This window comes from Vulpes lagopus, chromosome 4 (genome assembly GCF_018345385.1).
Source record: "Vulpes lagopus strain Blue_001 chromosome 4, ASM1834538v1, whole genome shotgun sequence".
Lineage (NCBI taxonomy): Eukaryota > Metazoa > Chordata > Mammalia > Carnivora > Canidae > Vulpes > Vulpes lagopus.
Window position 1 is genome coordinate 38,803,368 of NC_054827.1, and position 19,291 is coordinate 38,822,658.

A 19,291-nucleotide genomic window follows, 5' to 3' on the forward strand; every position below is an offset into this window, starting at 1 on the left:
CTACTTAGAGATTTTCTGTAACTGCCGAGCTGAGTAGTTCTGACAGAGCCAGTATATTTTACTACTTTATGGAATATATTTGCCGACCTCTCTTCTGTATCCTTAAAGATTTGTGTCCTTGTTCCAATCATGAGAAGTTAGCTCCGTGGTGGACTCGTCCCTTTCCATTAGTTGGCATGTATATAGGAGCTTTGTTGGTAGGTGCAGACGCACTCAGGACTGCTATGTCTTTTTTTTTTTAAGATTTTATTTATTGGGATCCCTGGGTGGCGCAGCGGTTTAGAGCCTGCCTTTGGCTCAGGGCATGATCCTGGAGACCCAGGATCGAATCCCACGTCGGGCTCCCGGTGCATGGAGCCTGCTTCTCCCTCTGCGTATGTCTCTGCCTCTCTCTCTCTCACTGTGTGCCTATCATAAATAAATAAAATTTAAAAAAATTAAAAAAAAGATTTTATTTATTTATTCATGAGAGACAGAGAGAGAGAGAGAGAGAGAGAGAGAGAGAGGCAGACACACAGGCAGAGGGAGAAGCAGGCTCCATGCAGGGAGCCCGATGTGGGACTAGATCCCGGGACTCCAGGATCACACCCTGGGCCAAAGGCAGGCACCAGACCGCTGAGCCACTCAGGGATCCCCAGGACTGCTATGTCTTTGTGATGCTGTGGCTGTCTGATTGTTTAGGAGATGGCTCTTCTTCCTTGTATTCTCATTATAGTCTGCTCTGGCATTTTTCAAGGGTACCTAGCATCTTTTTTTTTTTTTTTTTCTATGCTTTTACTTTTAACCTGTTTTTCTTTCCCTTTTTTTTTTATTTTTTTTTATTGGAGTTCAATTTACCAACATATAGCATAACATCCAGCGCTCATCCCGTCAAGTGCCCCCCTCAGTGCCCGTCACATGGTCACCCCATCCCCCCACCCACCTCCCTTTCCACCACCCCTTGTTCGTTTCCCAGAGTTAGGAGTCTCTCATGTTCTGTCACCCTCACTGATATTTCCCACTCATTTAACCGGTTTTTCCATGTGTTTCAGAGTGTTTCTTGTAATCACCACATGGGCAGCCCTTTTTTTTCTTTTGGTCCAGTTTTATAGTCTCTGCCTTTTACCTGAGGTGCCCAGCCCATTTGATTTTAATGAGATCTTTGACATGTTTGGGTTTAATTTGACCATTTCAGTGTTTGTTTTCTATTAGTCTCCCTACTTTTCTTCTTTTCCTGCCATTTGATGGATGAAATGTTTGTAGTGTTCCATTTTATCTTCTCTGTTGGCTTTATATTGTCCTTTGTATAGTTGTTTTAGTGGTTTTTCTGGAGATTTTAGTATGTTCATTTAACTCACCAGTCTCCCTACAGAAATTACAATGTCCTTGTGCATAGTAAAGTCTTGTAACAACGTTCTTCCAGTTAGCATTCTCCTCCGTGCTGTTGTTCTGTATCTTACTGCTACATATGCTAAAAATATCAGGATATATTTTTTAAAATTTATTTTGTTTTAAATATTTTATTTATTCCTGAGACACAGAGAGAGGCAAAGGGAGAAGCAGGCTCCTTACAGGAAGCCTGATGATGAGCCCAATTCGGGACTTGATCACAGGACCCTGGGATCATGACCTGAGCCAAAGGCAGAAGCTCAACCACGGAGCCACCCAGGCATCCCCCCCCCCTTTTTTTTTTTTTTTAAAGATTTTATTTATTCATTTGACAGACAGTGAGGGAGAGGGGGAGAGAATCTGAAGCTGACTCTGCACTGGGCTCAGAGTCTGACATGGGCTTGGATCCACTGCCCTGAGATCATGACCTGAGCTGAAACCAAGGGTTAGATGTTTAACTGGCTGAGCCACCCAGGGACCCCAAGATACATTTTTATTTTAACACATCGATAATTATTTGTCTATCAGAAATGCATTTATAACATTTAAGATGTTTTAATGAGAAACAGCTATTTCAAACATAATGATTGACTTTGATATCCATGTTAGTATTATGAATCCTCCAAAGGGCATGTGGAAAGGCTCTTTAGGAGTACTGTGTAGTTAGACCTGAGTCGAGTCCTCTGATAGCCAAGTGGTAGGTGAGAGATAGTAGTGGGATGTATGAGGGAAGAGGTGATGGGGGTAGAGTGGGGTCAGGAAACAAAGACATAGGGATTCCTGGGTGGCGCAGCGGTTTGGCGCCTGCCTTTGGCCCAGGGCGCGATCCTGGAGACCCGGGATCGAATCCCACATCGGGCTCCCGGTGCATGGAGCCTGCTTCTCCCTCTGCCTGTGTCTCTGCCTCTCTCTCTCTCTCTCTCTCTCTGTGACTATCATAAGTAAATAAAAATTAAAAAAAAAAAAAAAAAAAAAGGAAACAAAGACATAGCTCCTCGCATCCCTGGCCCCCACCCCCTCCAGAGCATGGTTCTGGATTTAGATTTTCCAAGGAGCCATTTGCACGTGGAGTTCATTCACCACTAATGGGTGACTTTAAACTTGTAAGGTTGATGATGAGGGGCATAAATCTAGGCAGAGCCCCTACGTGGGTCCAGGCCAACGTTACTGCCCTATGGCTGGTTCTCTGGAGGACACTGGCAGTGCCTGGGGCGGGGGTGCTCTTGGCCAAGGACACTGCTCAACATTCTGCAATGCAGAAGATGCCCCACAGCAAGGAATTATTCAGTCCAGGATGTTGGCCATGCTGAGACTGAGAAAACCTGATCCTGGATAAGTAAGAATAGCTAGTTAGACTTGCATAAAAACGCATTATTTACAGAAAATACTACTACATTAAAGGCTATCTGACAAAAGGCTTATTGATTGTGTGTATCTTTTCATTTCCAGCTGATGAATAATATACCCCTATCTACAATAATAGATTAATCATAATTATTGTACTCATTTCAACAGTTAATAAAAACTATTCTTTTGAGTTTTTGGATGAAAATCCACAGCAGTAGAAAACAAGTCATTAGCTCTGTCTCAGTCTCAATTTAGAAATTACTGATTTGGACCTTCTTTTTAGATTTCTAATATAGAAGAGCTCACTCTTCCTGAGGGGCTGTCAGACCTCCCACCATTTTCAAGGTGTTTAATAGGAATAATAATGAAGTCTCCGGATGTGATCAGGTAACCATGCTCCCTTTATTGCTTTGAGATTCTTCTTGTGACTGAAGCTCTCGGTAGATTTTGCTGTATTCCTTCAGCTCTCAAAAATGCTTTTTTTTTTCCATGAGAAAAAGGTTTCAGAGAATTTTCTCTCATCAGCAATTAAAAGTAGTTGCATTATTTAAAAATTTTGCATTATACCTCTACAAAGAGAAATTCTAACTTTCTTTCAAATACGTCTATCTGAAAAGTCCCTGGTTATGCTTACTAAGTATACCCCAAATGCCTGATGAAGTCAGTGCCCTTGTGGGTTCTTTGGGCACATGGCTGTTCCTGTGTCACTTGGCTGGAGCTCCAGGGCTTGTGGCAAATCCAGGACTGGTGGCCTAGTTGTCTGATACCCGAGGAACCGTAATAGCAGGTCTATTCAACGAAAACTGGAAAATAATCATACTTAGCAGCTGTGAGTTATTTTTCGGTGATACTCAACTTTTTGTGTGTACTGTGTGTATACAGAGTAGCTGTTTTCAATGACCAGAACGTCCCTGTTCCCCTTCTAAGAAAGCATCATCAGATGTTAATATCTTACCTGTGTGATAGTGAGAATTACGAGAAGAGTTGAATCAACTTCCCATGTTACCTGAAAGTTAGAATTCATGGTGGTTGATGAATCTTAACGATCTTAGTCTTTCTATAAAGTATTAGGATTTATATACTATAGAATAACTCCAGATGTTTATTAATTTGTTTGCAGGTCATTTTTAGATGAATTAAAGGTGTGTGTTACTTCTGATGATATTGAAGGCATTGTGTGTCTCTCAGCTGTTATGCGTATTATTTTGGTTATTAATAAAGGTAGGTTAAACTTTCTCTCCTACCATCTGGGTTATTGTTGGGTGTGATCCCACACAGAACTGTTACAGGGATGTTTAGGAACTCTGTTCCATGTTTGTTGCGTCCCCTGCCAATCAGACTCCCTCTGCTCAGCTAACCCTGCTCTGGCCTGGAAACAAGTCCTATCCACACCTGTCTCCCTCCCCCACTGGACTGATTACATGTCCCTCTCTGTCCTCAGAATTGAAGTTCTATTGATTTGTCATTTGTTACCTGTGCTTAAAAGTCTGAATTTACTTTTGCTAATGATAGTGTTTTGATCTTAATTTTTTTTTAAGGTTTTTTTTTTTTTTTTATAGAAACACAGAGAGAGAGAGAGGCAGAGGCAGAGGCAGAGGAAGAAGCAGGTTCCATGCAGGGAGCCTGATGTGGGACTCGATCCAGGGTCCCCAGGATCAAACTCCAGGCTGTAGGCGACACTAAACCGCTGCACCACCAGGGCTGCCCTTGATCTTAATTCTTAACATACTTGTTGTTCCACTTAACCTTATACCTGCCTGTTTTGAATATCCCACCCAGTTGAAATAGTACTGTGAAAATAGTTGGGAGACGCCTCTAAAATGCTCACCTCAGTATAAAGTGGAGTAATGTCCCTGCATATTACTGTTGAGTTTCTATATTTCTTACTCAGTTTTACTAATGTTGAAATAATTTTCTAAGACACAACATATTGACATAGTATAAGACATAACAGAGAGTGCTTCTGTCACAGCAAGCTGTCCCCATAAGTCTGATCATGTGGCATGTCTACTGAATTAGGATACTACTTTGTTACCCAGGGCAGACATCAGAAAAGACTTCTTTTTTTTTTTTTTTAAGATTTTATTTATTTATTCATAGAGACACACACATACAGAGAGAGAGAGAGAGGCAGAGACAGAGGCAAAGGGAGAAGCAGGCACCATGTGGAGAGCCTGACGTGGGACTCGATCCAGGGTCTCCAGGATCATGCTCTGGGCTGCAGGCGGCGCTAAACCGCTGCGCCACTGGGGCTGCCCAGAAAAGACTTCTTTAAGGGACTGAGCTGAGGTCTGGAGAATAAGGGAATATTCCCTACAAGAGGGAGTGATGGTGGGGTGCTGATGAGCACCTAGTACTTAACTTCATGCTGCACAGATGATGACACTGAAACGTGGTAGTTGTGATCTGTGGCGGAGGTACAGGTGAGGATCCAGTCTCTGATGGCATAGACAGAACTCACAGGATCATGTCTGCTGGAGCTCTCCCTCAGAGCTGATGAGGTGCTTCAGAAAGCATCTCCTTGACCTTCTCACATCCCTGTTGGGACAGTTACTGTTGCACAGGTCACTGGGTAGATGGACTTGGAGGGTGGGGAGGCTTCGTCTTCCTGGATTTGACCTACACTGATAGAGTATGCTTGTGTTACCACCACAGTGCCCACGTTAAAATCTTTTCTCTGTTTTGGTTATAACTTCCCTGTAGGTAAACAGAGGAGTTCAAAAATGAAGGATGTTGCAGCCACTGTTCACAGAAAACTGAAGACATTCATGGAGATCACGCTGGAGGAAGACAGCACAGAGAGGTAAAGCACTAGATGCACTGGATGGATGTTTCTAAGAGCTGTGGGTACTCCACAAGCACATTTACAGCCAGGCAGTGAGAAAACAGGATTATAAGGACAGAAACATCTCTTTTGGAAAACTCCTTGAGCATATGTTTAATTTACCTCCTAATTTTGTCTTTAAAAACAAAAACAAAATTGTCATCTGATAAATATTACTCCAGAAAAGGCATACAAACTTATTTTATATGGTTTTAAAACTAGACAGATTATTGTGAGTGGTTTGCTGTTTGTGAAATCGTGGGCATTTCTAAGACATAATTGCCCAGTCCCCAGGCATCCACAATGAGGATGGGGAAGGTCCCTCCAAAACTTTGAAGAAATACTGGTCATTTCTTGCTTCCTGGGTGGCCTGTTGCTGCCACAGGACTGCTCCCAGGAAGATGTTCACTGGGCTCCTCCAGCCAAGTGTGTTTATTGTTGCATTTGCTGTTTGACATGCAATATGGCTTTCTATAGACACTGTTGTTACCTGTGTTTGATTCTCAGACCAACTGCAAAAACAGTGTTTTTCGTGCTGTTTTATGAACTCATAAAGTTAAGTGTTATAGAGCTCTGAACTAGGTAATAGTTTTAGGTATGCCTGGGAAAGTAGCCACTTTTTCTTAGCTACTTTCTCCTTTGAAGAAAGGCTTCAAAAACCTAAATTGCTAACTTATGAACAAGGACTGTTTTAGCTCTTTCTTCCAATCTGTACACCTTTTATCACTGCATTAGCTAGGTCGCCCAGTGCAGTGTTGAAAAGCAGTGATGAGAGGGGACATCTTTGACTTGTTCCTGATCCTAGTGGGAAAACAGCTAATTTCTCACCTTTAAGAATGATGTGAGCTGCTGATATCTTGTGGATGTTCTTCATCAAGTTGAGGACGTTCCCCTCTATTCCTAGTTTATTGAGAGTTTTTCTAATGAATGGGTGTTGGATTTTGGCAGATGCTTTTTTTGCATCTACTGATGTGATCGTGTGCTGTTTTTTCTGTAGACTGTTGTTGTAATGGATTATACTAAATGATTTTTGAATGTTGAACCAGCCCTGCATACCTAGAAGGAATCCCACTTAGTCTTGGTGAATACTTTATACACTGTTGTTATTAATCGTATGCAGTTGATTAATGGTGCTGTGAAGTTCAACTATGTTCTTAATGATTTTCTGCTTGCTAGATCTGTGCATTTCTTTCTTTTCTTTTCTTTTTTTTTTTTTTTAAGATTTTAATTTATTTATTCATGAGAGACAGAGAGGCAGAGACACAGGCAGGCAGAGGGAGAAGCAGGCTCCCCAGAGAGAGCCCGATGTGGGACTCAATCCCAGGACCCCGGATCACAACCTGACCCAAAGGCAGATGCTCAACTGCTGAGCCACCCAGGCATCCTGAGATCCATGCATTTCTGATAAGAGGGATTTTGCCTCATATCTTTTGTGATCCTGATTGTAGGTGCATATGAATTTAGAACTCCTATATCTTCTTGGTGAATTGACCCTTTTATTTTTATGGAGAGTCTTTATTTCTAGAAATGCTTTCCCCATAAAGTCCACTTCGGTATTAAGACAACAGTACCAGCCTTGTTTAGTGTTTCCTGAGTGTTTGTGGCGTTCCAGTCAGAAGGCAGAAACCAAATAGTGACTAGGACAGGGAAATCTCTGTGTCGGAAATTCTTAGGAGGGTGTTTTGGTATAACAGGTTATTGGCTAGTGAAGGTTAAAGCCAACCTTAAAGCAGAGAGAAAAAGCAGATGTGAAGAGCAACTGTGCTCTTAGGGAGAATGCACACCCCAGGCTGAGACTGCTCCATGGATGGAGAAGTCCTGAGGCCTTCTGATGGGACTCACTGGATTTCCGGTCTCCAGGGGGCAGGGGAATGGCCAGGGGAGCTGCTGGAACCAAAGCTGGAGCCTTCTGCCAAGCCTGTGAGCTTCCATGTGCTGTTCCAGGCAGGTAGCTGCTGGCTAGATAGCCGCCGTCGGGAGCCCAGTGGGGACAGTGGCCTGAGAGTCTCCTGGAGAAGGCTAGGCCTTGCATGACAGGGCACTGCAAAGTCTGGTCTCTACAGTGATCAGAACTGGGAAGAGAAAGTCCCCACAGACCAGGTCATTGACTAGGGCACTGGAGTAGGTAGGGGATTGCATGACCTCGGTTGTGAGCAGAGGGAATGTATTCAATTATATACTTCATCCTAAAAATTAATGAATATTTACCATGTGGTTTTAATAAAGGCAGGTTTGCCACCGCATATGAGATGGAGAAACCCAACAGACTCTTAGGTTTTATGAGCTTGTTTTATTTCTAGACATTTATGGGGGAGAGGGGAGTGATCTTCTGATTTGGAGGAAGTGAGGAATGTTTGTATATTTCAGAAAACACATGGCAGTATAAATAGTTTTACTAGGTGCATCAGACAACCTATAGGGCAGCCCCAGTGGCTCAGCGGTTTAGTGCCGCCTTCAGCCCAGGGCGTGATCCTGGAGACCCGGGATTGAGTCCCACGTCGGGCTCCCTGCATGGAGCCTGCTTCTCCCTCTGCCTGTGTCGCTGCCTCTCTCTCTCTCTCTCTCTGTCTCTCATGAATAAATAAATAAAATCTTTAAAAAAAATTATAACCTATATAAATGATAAGTTATTTTCATAGGATGTGATAACAATCTCAGAAGTCCAAGCAGTTTTTAAAATATTTTATTTATTTATTTAGAGAGTGTGAGCTGGGGAGGTGGGGACACAGAGGGAGAGAGAGAATCTTGAACAGAATCCATACCCAGTGAGGAGCCCAAGGTGGGGCTCGATCCCACAACCCTAGATCATGATCCGAGCTGCAGTCAGAGTCACACTGAGCCACCCAGGTGCCCCAGAAGTGCAAACATTTTACAAGATTTCTTTGTTCTTAGAAATACCATTTGCAAGGATAACTTTTTTGGGTGTAGAATGCTGTGTGTGTACTATTGTGAAGATGTTAGAGAACAGGGCTATTTGCTCCTTATTAGAAATTTCTTTTATTCCCACTTGCACAGAGTTTTAAGGTAAGTACTTAAATCACATTAGTTATATTGAGAGAGAAAGAAAAGCCTTAGAAGTTCAAAACTTGGGGCATCTTGAGTGACTCAGTCAGTTAAGCATCTGACTCTAGGTTTCGGCTCAGGTCATGCTCTCAGGATCGTGGGATTGAGCCCCAGGTTGGGCTCCCTGCAGATATTAACGCTGATACAAAGATGGCAAAAAGAGTTCTTCCCTTTAAGGAGGGAACATCCAGTAAAAATAGGACTAGATCATGAAATTTGGGCTTCCTATATGTGCGAGAAACACGCTGTAGAAAACCAGCATCTAAAGAAAAATCATTCTAAAATAGACAAGATTTAAGACTAAATACAAAAATACTACTGATTTAATGCAGAGGTAGAGACATTAAGGCAAGTTAACCTCTCTTTTAAGACTCTGGAAACCCTTTGGTCCAATTAATATTTTAGGCAATGGGGCATTAATTCAGAAGCCCTATTTTCTTTTTCTTTGTTTCTTTCTTTTTTTTTAAGATTTTATTTATTTATTTATTCATAGAGACACAGAGAGAGAGGCAGAGACACAGGCCGAGGGAGAAGCAGGCTCCATGCAGGGAGCCTGACGTGGGACTCGATCCTGGGTCTCCAGGATCACGCCCCAGCCCTCAGGCAGCGCTAAACCGCTGCGCCACTGGGGCGGCCCAGAAGCCCTGTTTTCTTGACGAATGCACTACTTTTCTCTCCAACACTGTTAGTATTTTGTTAACTGGTCTATTGGGCGCTAAATAAAAAATTCTTCTCATTGCATTTTAATTGCCTCACCCAGTATAGCATAATGTAAACTGGACATAATTTCTCAAGAGGAACAGCATACGTTTGCCAGCACAGTGGTGCATTTAAATGCCAAGTATGTTATATTTATTACTTTCATAAATAGTATGGAAATAGCAATAAATTTATAATTAGAAATTTTAGAAGTATAAATATTTCTTATGGCTCAGGTTATATCATGAATTTTTCCCACCAAGTAAATGGACTGTAATCATAAGCAAATTACTTGCCAATATTAATTATGTCTGTGTGTAGGCAACTTGTATAGTGTCCAGCATAAACCTCCAGCATTAAGCCTTGTTATTAGAACCTGAAGGGAAGGGGTTCTCCATGACAAAATCACCTCTGTTTGGTTATCAAGCATTTTATTCTGCTGCATGAAATTTTAATAGTCTTTTAAAAATGATTTTGGGACAGGATGCTTTTTTATACCTCATTTAGAAGCAAGCTTCTGTCATCATCAATGCCCAGTGGACCTTGGTATAGATAATTTAAAACTAGATGTAAATAAAAACAGGCATTGTTTATCTTATTAATTGTTTTTCTCGGAAAATTGATTTTGTCTGCCCCTCCTGTGGCATGTTGGATATTCTTCAGCGCATGAACACACCACACCCTACTGGAGGCCGTGGGGCCTGATGGTGGATGGGGTCAAGTCTCAGCTGCTGAGAGAGATTTAAAGACTTTGAGAAAAAAAAAAAAGACTTTGAGAGCTCAGGTAGGCAAGCATCTCACTTGGCTTCAACATCTTGTCACAAGAACCCTGGCCCAGGGAGGTCATTTGGCTAAGGCTTGCCGCCTCTCGCTGCTATGATAGTGACCTCCACAGGCCTGTGCCTCTCACTGTCCACCATCCTGCCTCTGCGGTGTCACGAGGGCACGACAGAAGAGCCACACATGTAGGGTAGCCCAGCAGTTAGAAAGTCAGAACAGCCATTGCTCAAGTAGCAGGGGGGGGGCACAATCAGACCATTAATAATATGATCTTCAAAGGAAAAATCAATTATACCCAAAAAGGCTGAATTAGAACTAAAAATCCTAAATTAAACATGTCCCTGATGCACTGGAGAGATGTCACTGTTGAGACTCAGATTCCAGATGGTCTGAAAGATCATGTGGTAGGAGAACCTCAGAACACAGGTCTATGGATGAAGAGGAGTCATGGGGTAAAGACAAGTGAGAAATAGACCCAAAAAAGCAGTCATTTAACAAATAGTAGGAGAAAATAACAAATAGTAGGAGCAGCTAGAGTGGGCTCAGTCCAAAGCTGGTTCTGTGGGATAGGGAGGAGCAAGTATCTCCTGGGACAGGTGTGGGGGACGGCCAGGGGAAGTGAGGTACGTTGAAAAGTGATTGAAGTAAGTGTCAGTGTAATAGCCAGTCTTGGGGAAATAGTTTCCATTTGTTTTGTGTTTTTGTGAAAGGAAATAAAGCCCACGACTGTGAAATGTACTTATCATATTTATGAATCTGCTGTGTATCTGAGTCATGGTTTAATCCTCACAAATGAGAGTACTTCTGAGAAAATAAATAGGAGGTCACCTATAGGAAATCTGGCCTGGTGTTTTGTTTGCACGAAATGTGCTTTGGGTCTCTGTGAACTGCTGTTGGCCACAGGAGCAGTGATGACGACTCTGGTTTCCTCTGATCAGGATTCTTGCTCCATTTTACATATGAGAAGCAATTGGTGAAAGTTACTGAGTATTTCAGCTTTCTCTCTCAGTGTGTATTCAGTTGCGAAACGTTTCTAGGTTTATTTTGTGAAAGTATACGTTAGGGTATCTTGGTCACTGATTTCTGTTAATTGTCTTTCTTTGTGTTTTAGGTTTCTCTATGAATCATCATCAAGAATTCTGGGGGCACTTTTGAATTCATAACTAAGCCAACATCTATGATTGTGTGAAAACAGAGAAAAAGGACTTAGTAAAAATGAAATGAATGTGTATTTTCCTAGGTTTTTAATATTAATAACCCGTATCATAGGGGTGGGATTTATTTGGGGAATTATAAGTAGGAAACTCAGAGGTTCTTACGCTTTTGCCAGGTGCCTGCATAAATAATATATTTAATATAAAGGACTCTAGGTATCATTGGTGCAGTGCAGAAACCTGTGGTGCAAAGAAAAAAAGACACTTTTCTAGCGAACATGGTTGTTTTAAAAATTACTTATATATGTGCTTGTGTGTGTATACATACACACATATATGTGTGTGTATATATATATATATATATATATATATAAAATGTTGCTTGAAGCTATGAGTAATAAAGCGATGAGAACATCTGTTTGTGTACCTTATTTAAAAATATTATATGGGAATCCCTGGGTGGCTCAGTGGTTTAGCACCTTTAGTGCCTTTGGCCCAGGGTGTGATCCTGGAGTCCTGGGATCGAGTCCCGCATTGGGCTCCCTTCATGGGGCCTGCTTATTCCTCTCTGCCTGTGTCTCTACCTCTCTCTCTCTCTCTCTATCATGAATAAATAAATAAAATCTTTAAAAAAATATATATGATGCTTCCCTTTTAGAGACAAGAGTTGAATTATGCCAAGTAGAAGGTGTTAAAGCAGAGGGAGTGGCTGTGCCAGATGTAGGGAGAGGAGCCACATGTGGGGTCCTACAATGGCCTCCCTTCCCCTTCTGGTCTTGATGCTGTTTTACTGGATGTCAGGATGGGCCCAGTGGCTCTAAGTATGAGTGTCAGAGAACAGAGTCCTTCAGCCTGGAGGTGAATCACTGTTATTTTGTCTTTTTTTTCTGAGAGCTGACGTGCCAGTGGAGGACCAGCCCATCGTCCAAGACCCTGGCTTGTCTGCTCCCAGTTACCAGGTCTGTGAGTCCGTTAGCCACGGGCCCCGTGTCGTGGTAGAGCAGCCACCTGTGATAGATGGGACATGAGACTTTAGTTGCTTGCTCATTCTGTCCTCTGCCCCCAGCAAAATGGTAAAGAAACACCAATTTCACTATTTCTCTAAGAAAGTACCATAATGGACTGCTTACCATAGTTAAAAGCAGTTAGGGTAAGGTTTTTCTGAGATAGCTGAGAAGTGGGAGGTGAGGGTTACTTATTTTAGCTTTTTTTTTTTTTTTTTAAATTTTATTTGTTCATGAGACACAGAATGAGAGAGGCAGAGACCTAGGCAGAGGGAGAAGCAGGCTCCATGCGAGGAGCCTGATGTGGGACTCCATCCCAGGACCTACTCTGGGATCATACCCTGAGTCGGAAGCAGAGTTTAAGTGCTGGACCATCCAGGCATCCCTCTTTTAGCTAGTTTTGAACAAAGACTTTTATTCTGTATTGGCAAATGTGATTTATTCTTTCTTTTTTGCCCTTGCTCATGTTTATTTTAGTATTAAGAAATGAACTGAGGGGCTCCTGGCTGGCCCCATTGGTGAAGCATGCCACTCTTAATTTTGGGATTGTGAGTTTGGGCCCCATGTTGGGCCCAAGATTTTAACAAAATCTTTAAAAAAGAAAAGAAATGAATGAGGAATGCTCTGTCTTTCTGGATTCCTGGAATTGTCTGGATTTCTGTTAGAAATCTGTAAGATTAGAAATAGTTCCTTGGATTTGTTATAATACTCAATTCAGTCTGTCTGAACTTGGTGTTTTCTGTGTGGGAAGAGCTTGGTGTTTTCTGTCTTTAATTAAACATTTAATTAGCTTTTTAAGTATATATATGAGTTTTCGGAATAGTCAGGTTTTCTCTTTACCTTGTGTCAGTCTTGATGGGAGAAATAATCCAATTTGTGAAAAAATAATTTCTCTCCGGCTAAAACAGTTGATAAAATCCTAATCTAAGTCTAAATCCTAGAGGAATCCTGTGAATGCATGAGGACGCTCAGAGCATCAGTGTCTACAACAGCTGGTGGAAGTAGTGAGCAAGGCAGCCCTGGGGTGTGGGGGAACGTGGCTTCTGCTTTGTTAGGGATGATGAGGTGGGGATGGGGAGGGCACTTCAGGAGCATGGTATCGAGGGAAAAAACAAGTCACAGACTAACATAGTGTGATTTCATTCTGGAGAGTTTTTTTTTTTTTTTAAGATTTTATTTATTTATTCATGAGATACACAGAGAGATAGAGAGAGGCAGAGACACAGGCAGAGGGAGAAGCAGGCTCCATGCAGGGAACCCTATGCGGGATTTGATCCTGGTTCTCCAGGATCATGCTCTGGGCCGAAGGCAGCGCTAAACCGTTGAGCCACCCAGGCTGCCCATCATTAACATATTGATAACATCAATAAGCAAGGAAAAATAATTCAGAATGTTGAGTATGGGAGAGAAGGGTGGATAGCATGTAAGATTCTTCAAAGCAAATGCAGAAATAAACTGGAAATAGATATTTGTGTGCTCGTTTTACTGCTTATAACCTTACACACATTATATTCTTATGTATTCACTATTTAACAACATAAAGAGAAACAAATGTAAACAATCAAATGTAAGGAAGAGAAAGCAAACATATCTTTGGCACAGGACTTGGAAGCATTCAGATACAGATCTCTGTACCTGTGATCACCACTAGGCCAGCTCTAAGAAGTGATGGCCACACACAGTGAAGATGCCAGAACCACTGTGCAGACAGTGGAAGGAGGCTCAGAGAGCTGCCTGTGTCAGTGTGGGCACTGCTTAAGGCAAGGTAACCCCCTGTGGGGCTGTGTTCCATGGGGGGACACAGCCCTCGCTGAAGCCAGATGTCTACCCTGGGGGCAGGCCTCCAGGGCCACACAACAGGCCAGTAGTGGCTCCCTGGCTGACAGGACAGCCCGCTGAGGAGCCAGGCTCTTGGACAGCCATGGCATTACAGGGCCGGGAACAACAGGACCCGGTGGCAGCAAGTGAACGTCGGGCAGGTGGGTGCAATGGTCGTAAGACAGCGAGGCTGGAGGTCTTGTTCCTGCCCGGGGGAGTCGGGATCTGAGGGGGGTCCTGGATCAGTGTCCCACTGTAGGTGGGCAGCCAGGGCTCTGGTCAATCTCTACCACCTGAGGAAGTCTGGGGTATAGCCAGAGGCCTCTCAGAAGTGGCTCCCAGTGAAAAATCTCAATCCTTGTCCAGGTTCCAGACTTGAGCTGTGAGTTACCAAGGGGCCAATTCCCCAAAAAGAAGATGTACTTAGTCTCTCCCCAAAGAGGCCTGTGACTGCTCTGGGACTCTACGAAAAGGTGATCCCCAAATATTGTGAGGTCCCTGGGTCTGAGCTGACCTAAGTGGGGAGCAGCGCTGGGCTGCAGGTCATAAATGGAGCCTGGCCAACTGACCCACAGGCCTCAGAAACAGCCCTGCCCCACTGAGCCAGCAAGTGAAGCATGACATGTCAGAGGAGTGGTGGAAATGGTGCCATCAGGAAGACCTGAGGAGGATAAATGGATGGAGCCATCCCCCTTCTCTTTAGCTCACTGCTTGGCTCCCACAGAGCCAGATGGATCCTGGAAGACGAGCGTGGATGCTGCCACCTGGTCTAGGGTTAGCAGATGGCCTCGGACTTGGCCTTGGTGGGTTCTGGTGGCCAAATATCTCTTCCATCCTTATTTGGAAAAGAATATGAGGGATTCTTCACATATGAAATGAACAAAAATCTACATAGTTTTCCCCTAAACTCGTAACCTTCTCACCCTCAGTCCAAAGAAATCCTACGTGGACATGTTGCTGGAGGCCAGCCAGTCTCACGATTCTAGGGCATCATGTTGGATAGGGCCTTGTGAGCAAGAGATGGCTGGGTGTGGGGCCTTGCGCACTCTGGGGTTGGGAAGTAAGTCTTGGGCGATTAAGGATGTGCCATGTCGTGCTTTTGTTCATACACCGCGGCCTGGATCCCTCATGGCCAGTGAGGGAAGAGGAAATTGGCTGTGCTAATGTTCTGGGTGTAAGCCCAGTTGAGTAGGTGTAGTCCTCCCTGTGGACAGGGCAGGACTCGTGCCCCACACGGGTCAGCCTCAGAGGACAGTGGTGAGGGAGCGTCCTCCTGAGGACAAAGCTTCTGCTGGTGCACATGGCCATCCACCTTCAGTACATGCCGAGCCCCTTGGGGTGGCCAGGGTGCAGCAGCTGGGCCTTCTGGAGGCCCAATTGGGGCGGTCTCCCGGTGCAATACATTGTGTATGAGCTCAAGAGGAGCCCTGTCTCCATGGGCACAGCTGAAAGGTGGCCAGCTGGTCAGAGGCCAGAGGTGTGTGCATGGACGTGAGTTGGCCAGGCAGCAAGAGGGACGGAAGACCTGGCACCACCTGTTAACATCCAGCATTAAGCCTTGTACCACCATGTACGCACACCCGGCTTCACACCACAGTCCAACAGCAAAGCACCCTCCAGGGATGAGGCAGCAAACAATGGAGACAACGTGACAAGGCCTGATTGGTCATGTGACCACCTCACTCATCAGACTCCCGGGGCTGGCCAGGCAGCACGAACACCAGCCCCAGGGCAGGGAAGGGGACCCCCTCGTGCGGAGGCTATCCAGTGCTGCCACTACCCAGCAGCCCTCGTTAGGGGACCATCTGGCACGCTAGTCAGTCCCCTGCTATCTACAGATCCGTGAAGACAGGTGGCTGTTCTTTAAAAACTGCCTTAACACAAAACGGTAAACTAGAAACTGTTCCTCCAGGAGCACATGCTGGCTGAAGGCCCTGTGGTCGCCCCTCAGGCCCACGTCCTCACGGACCTTCTGCCAAATTTTTTAGCCAACTCATGTCTGAACCACACCTCTTTGTAAAATAAAGGACATTTCTGTAGGATTAATCTCAGCAGAGGTGTCTTCATTCTCCTGCTAACATGTTACATTATGTGGCTTTTCTGTCACGTTGTAGCCATTTTTGGTGTTTCTTTTCCAGGAAGAGGAAATTTTTTTTTTTTTTTTTTTTTTTTAGCAAGAGGAAATTTCCCAGTTTACATTTCCCCATAGATTCCTGGCCCCAGCATTTGACAGGGAGTCCTGTGTCCCTTGGGGACATCTCTTCAGCCTATCACTCATGGCACATGAAGCGCCTCCCACTGCTGACACAGCAAACAACAAATGTGAATAAGCTGCCCGAATGTATTTGAGAAGCTCACGCAGAACCGTTTCTAAAGGGTTCTGGATCTCCTGCCTTACAGACTGATGGGTGCAGTGTGTAAATGTGTACAAGGGGCAGACATGAGCCAGGCTTCCAATTCCTGCCCATGAATCAACTCACACAATAGAATGGACTCTCGCTCCATGGCCTCTCCAGGTTCCACTGAGGCAGTCTTCACTCCAGCTCCTCGGTTGCCCCCACTGAGCCTCAGGGACCCCACAGTGTGCTGACCCCATGCGTCATGACCTCCATGACTCTCTACCTTCATCCAGCCCTTCCACGCCTGGGATGGGGCCCAGAGGGAGAAGAGTTTCCTCTACTTACGCGGTACATTGTGGCCATGCCAATTTGGGCCTGTCCTGAATCTGGTAGAGGGGCTGAAAGACCATTGTTAAGTTTCTAGGGTAGATTGTTTTACAAGACATAAATAAATTCCTGGGATAAACACAGTGTGTGGATTCATGCCCTCTGAGGGGCCCCGTGGTAGTCTGGGTAATGGCCCCACATTACGTGTTCTAACCCCTGGAACTTGCCCATATTACCACACATGGCAAAACAGATGTTGCAGATGTGATGAAGGTCGAGATCTTGAGTTGGGGGAGGTGATCCTGGTCTACCTACAGGCACTGATGCCACATCCCAAGGGCCCTTATCAGGGAGCCAGGCAGACTGGCCACACGCACAGAAGGCAGAGTGACCACAGGGGCTGACACGAGGGATGTGGCCACGAGCTGAGGGCTGCAGGCAGCCAGCGCAAGCTGGCAGAAGCATGGAAGGGGCCTTCCACTGAGGCTTCAGAGGCAGCGTGGCCCCACAAGACCTCGATTTAGGCCGGTGAGACCGCTGGCTGCTGGCCTCCAGAACCCTGAGAATGCATTTGTGTTTTAAGCCCCAAAGCTTGTGGTACTTTGTCGTCGAAGCCACAGGAAATGCACACAGGTGTAGGAAACTAGGATGTTGGGCAGCTTCCCCAAAAAGATGCCAGTTGCATTGTGCTGCACCCTTGTTCTTGGCCACCCGCTCCTAAGGCTGTTTCTGCCAAGTGCTCGAGGAGTGGAGCAGGGTCTCCTGGCCAACACGGGGAGGCAGTCCTGCATCTGAGCTGCCTCCCCAGCAGGAGACCCTCCTGGAGGGAGCTTCTGGTCCCCTTCTAGGGCTGCCTGGACGCTGCCCGGTGGTGCTCTGCTTGTGTTCAGCTGTGGGTGACGGGAAGGGACCATGAGATGCACGTGGCATGAGGGGAAATGGCCTAGGGCCAGCGCTGTGTGGTGGCCGGAGCTCTGTGACTCCCTTCTTGCACCCATTCCACAGCCCCCTGGGTGTCTGGCGAGGGTCTCCTGCGGGGTACCCTGAGGATTAATTTCTGAGGGTCCATGGCAAGCCGAGATAATCTTCTCCAGAAGGAAATAATCACTGCCAAGTGCCTGCTGGTGCTCCAGACGAAGGCGCTCCGGCTGGCGTCATGCTACCCTGTCTGCAGCAGCGTGCAGGCCCACCTGTGCAGCAGCCTCTGCCGGCTGGCTTTAGGGCCAATGGCAGAGCAGTCTGCCCTGTGGCTGGAAGACCTTGTGCTTGGAGGGCATTTAGGGTTATCCGGGAACTGTAAGAATGTGCAGCTCCCAATCCTGAGAGTTTCCAAGGACTACTCTTCCTTCTAGGTGCTGGGCTGTGCCAGCTCCCGTGTGTCCACACAGCTCCCCACGCCACTCGCGGGGCCCTCCCACGTTGGGGTCATGCCCACCTGCTTCTTGGCTTGGCTGTGCGTTGTACTCTGGCTGTGGCATGATGCGGGCGTGACCCTTGCTGAGTTCAGACTCGGGCTGTGTCCTGCGTTTTTGCTGTGGTCATGAGGATGTTCCTGCCCTCCAAGACACCTCTGCCTGCTACGCCGGCCTTGCTGGGGGGTACAGGTCATGGGGCGGGAGTCACCACCTGGAGGTGTTCCAATCTTTGAGGACAGGTGTCTGAAAATCTAGAGAAATTGTTATTACTTTTTAAAAAACTGAATAACTTACATGTGGTAAAACTCACCAATCCTAAGTTTACAGTTTCATGAGTTTTTAAAAGTATATTCAACAACACAACTCATAGCCCCCTTCCAATGAGGACCTTTCCATTGCCCCAGAAAGTTCTCTCCTGCCCTCAGTCCTGGAGGTTCCTGTCACTGGGTGTTGTTGCCGGTTCTGGAGCTTCATGAAATGAAATCACACAAATGTATTCTGTGTCTGGCTGTTTCCCTTTTTGCACGTCTTTATTGTTCATTCTTTATCGTTGAGTGCTATTCGATTTTATCAAGATACCACATTGTTCACGTGTAGTATTGGTTTTGATTCAATATCTTTGTAGGGAGGGGGTGCAAAGAGACTTTCTCTTTGCTTCCAGCTTCAGAACCTGTTCTTCCCACGGCAGGGGTCTAATCTATAGCTCCCAGCACCAAGGCTGACATCCCAGGGGTATGCTCAGTTATCCGGGAAACGACATGGGGTGTGTCTGGTGGGCTGTGGTGGCAGACCACAGTGACACCCTGGCTCGCCAAGGGGGCGCATTAGCCCATAGTGCTGCCGTCCCCAGAAGTGTTAGCACTCGCCCTGCCCAGGCCCGGACTGGTGCTGATGGCCGTCCTTTAGCTCTCTCTGGAACAGTGCTCAGCACCCACATGCACAAGCATGCTCCCACGGAGGCACACCCGGGGAGCTGGTCATGGGACCCTCCCAGGGCATGTCAGCAGGCCTCCGGTGCTCCTCTGTTCTCCCCACCTTCCCCCGGCCCTGCAGCACACTCAGTATTCTATGGCACTGAGAAAGACATAGGTTTTTTGGTGGCATCCCGTACAGTGGGGGCAGCTGGATGTCACCCAGGCCTTCACTGAATGGA

At 45.6% G+C, this 19,291-nt stretch overlaps 1 protein-coding gene across 6 annotated transcripts in view; it reads left to right on the forward strand.

Moving 5' to 3' along the window:
• The window catches only part of NCAPG2 (non-SMC condensin II complex subunit G2), a 63,418-nt gene extending 49,724 nt beyond the window's left edge, over positions 1 to 13,694 (forward strand). For 5 of the 6 annotated variants that reach the window (XM_041750973.1, XM_041750975.1, XM_041750976.1 and 2 more), the window contains 4 exons: positions 2,999 to 3,102; positions 3,836 to 3,936; positions 5,419 to 5,518; positions 11,193 to 13,694. In XM_041750973.1, coding sequence (XP_041606907.1) covers positions 2,999 to 3,102; positions 3,836 to 3,936; positions 5,419 to 5,518; positions 11,193 to 11,244 — 357 coding nt within the window. In that variant the 3' untranslated portion in view covers positions 11,245 to 13,694. Of the gene's footprint in view, positions 1 to 2,998; positions 3,103 to 3,835; positions 3,937 to 5,418; positions 5,523 to 11,192 lie in introns of those variants that run through there. The other variant, XM_041750979.1, reaches the window with a different exon arrangement.
• The last annotated feature ends 5,597 nt before the right edge of the window (positions 13,695 to 19,291 follow it).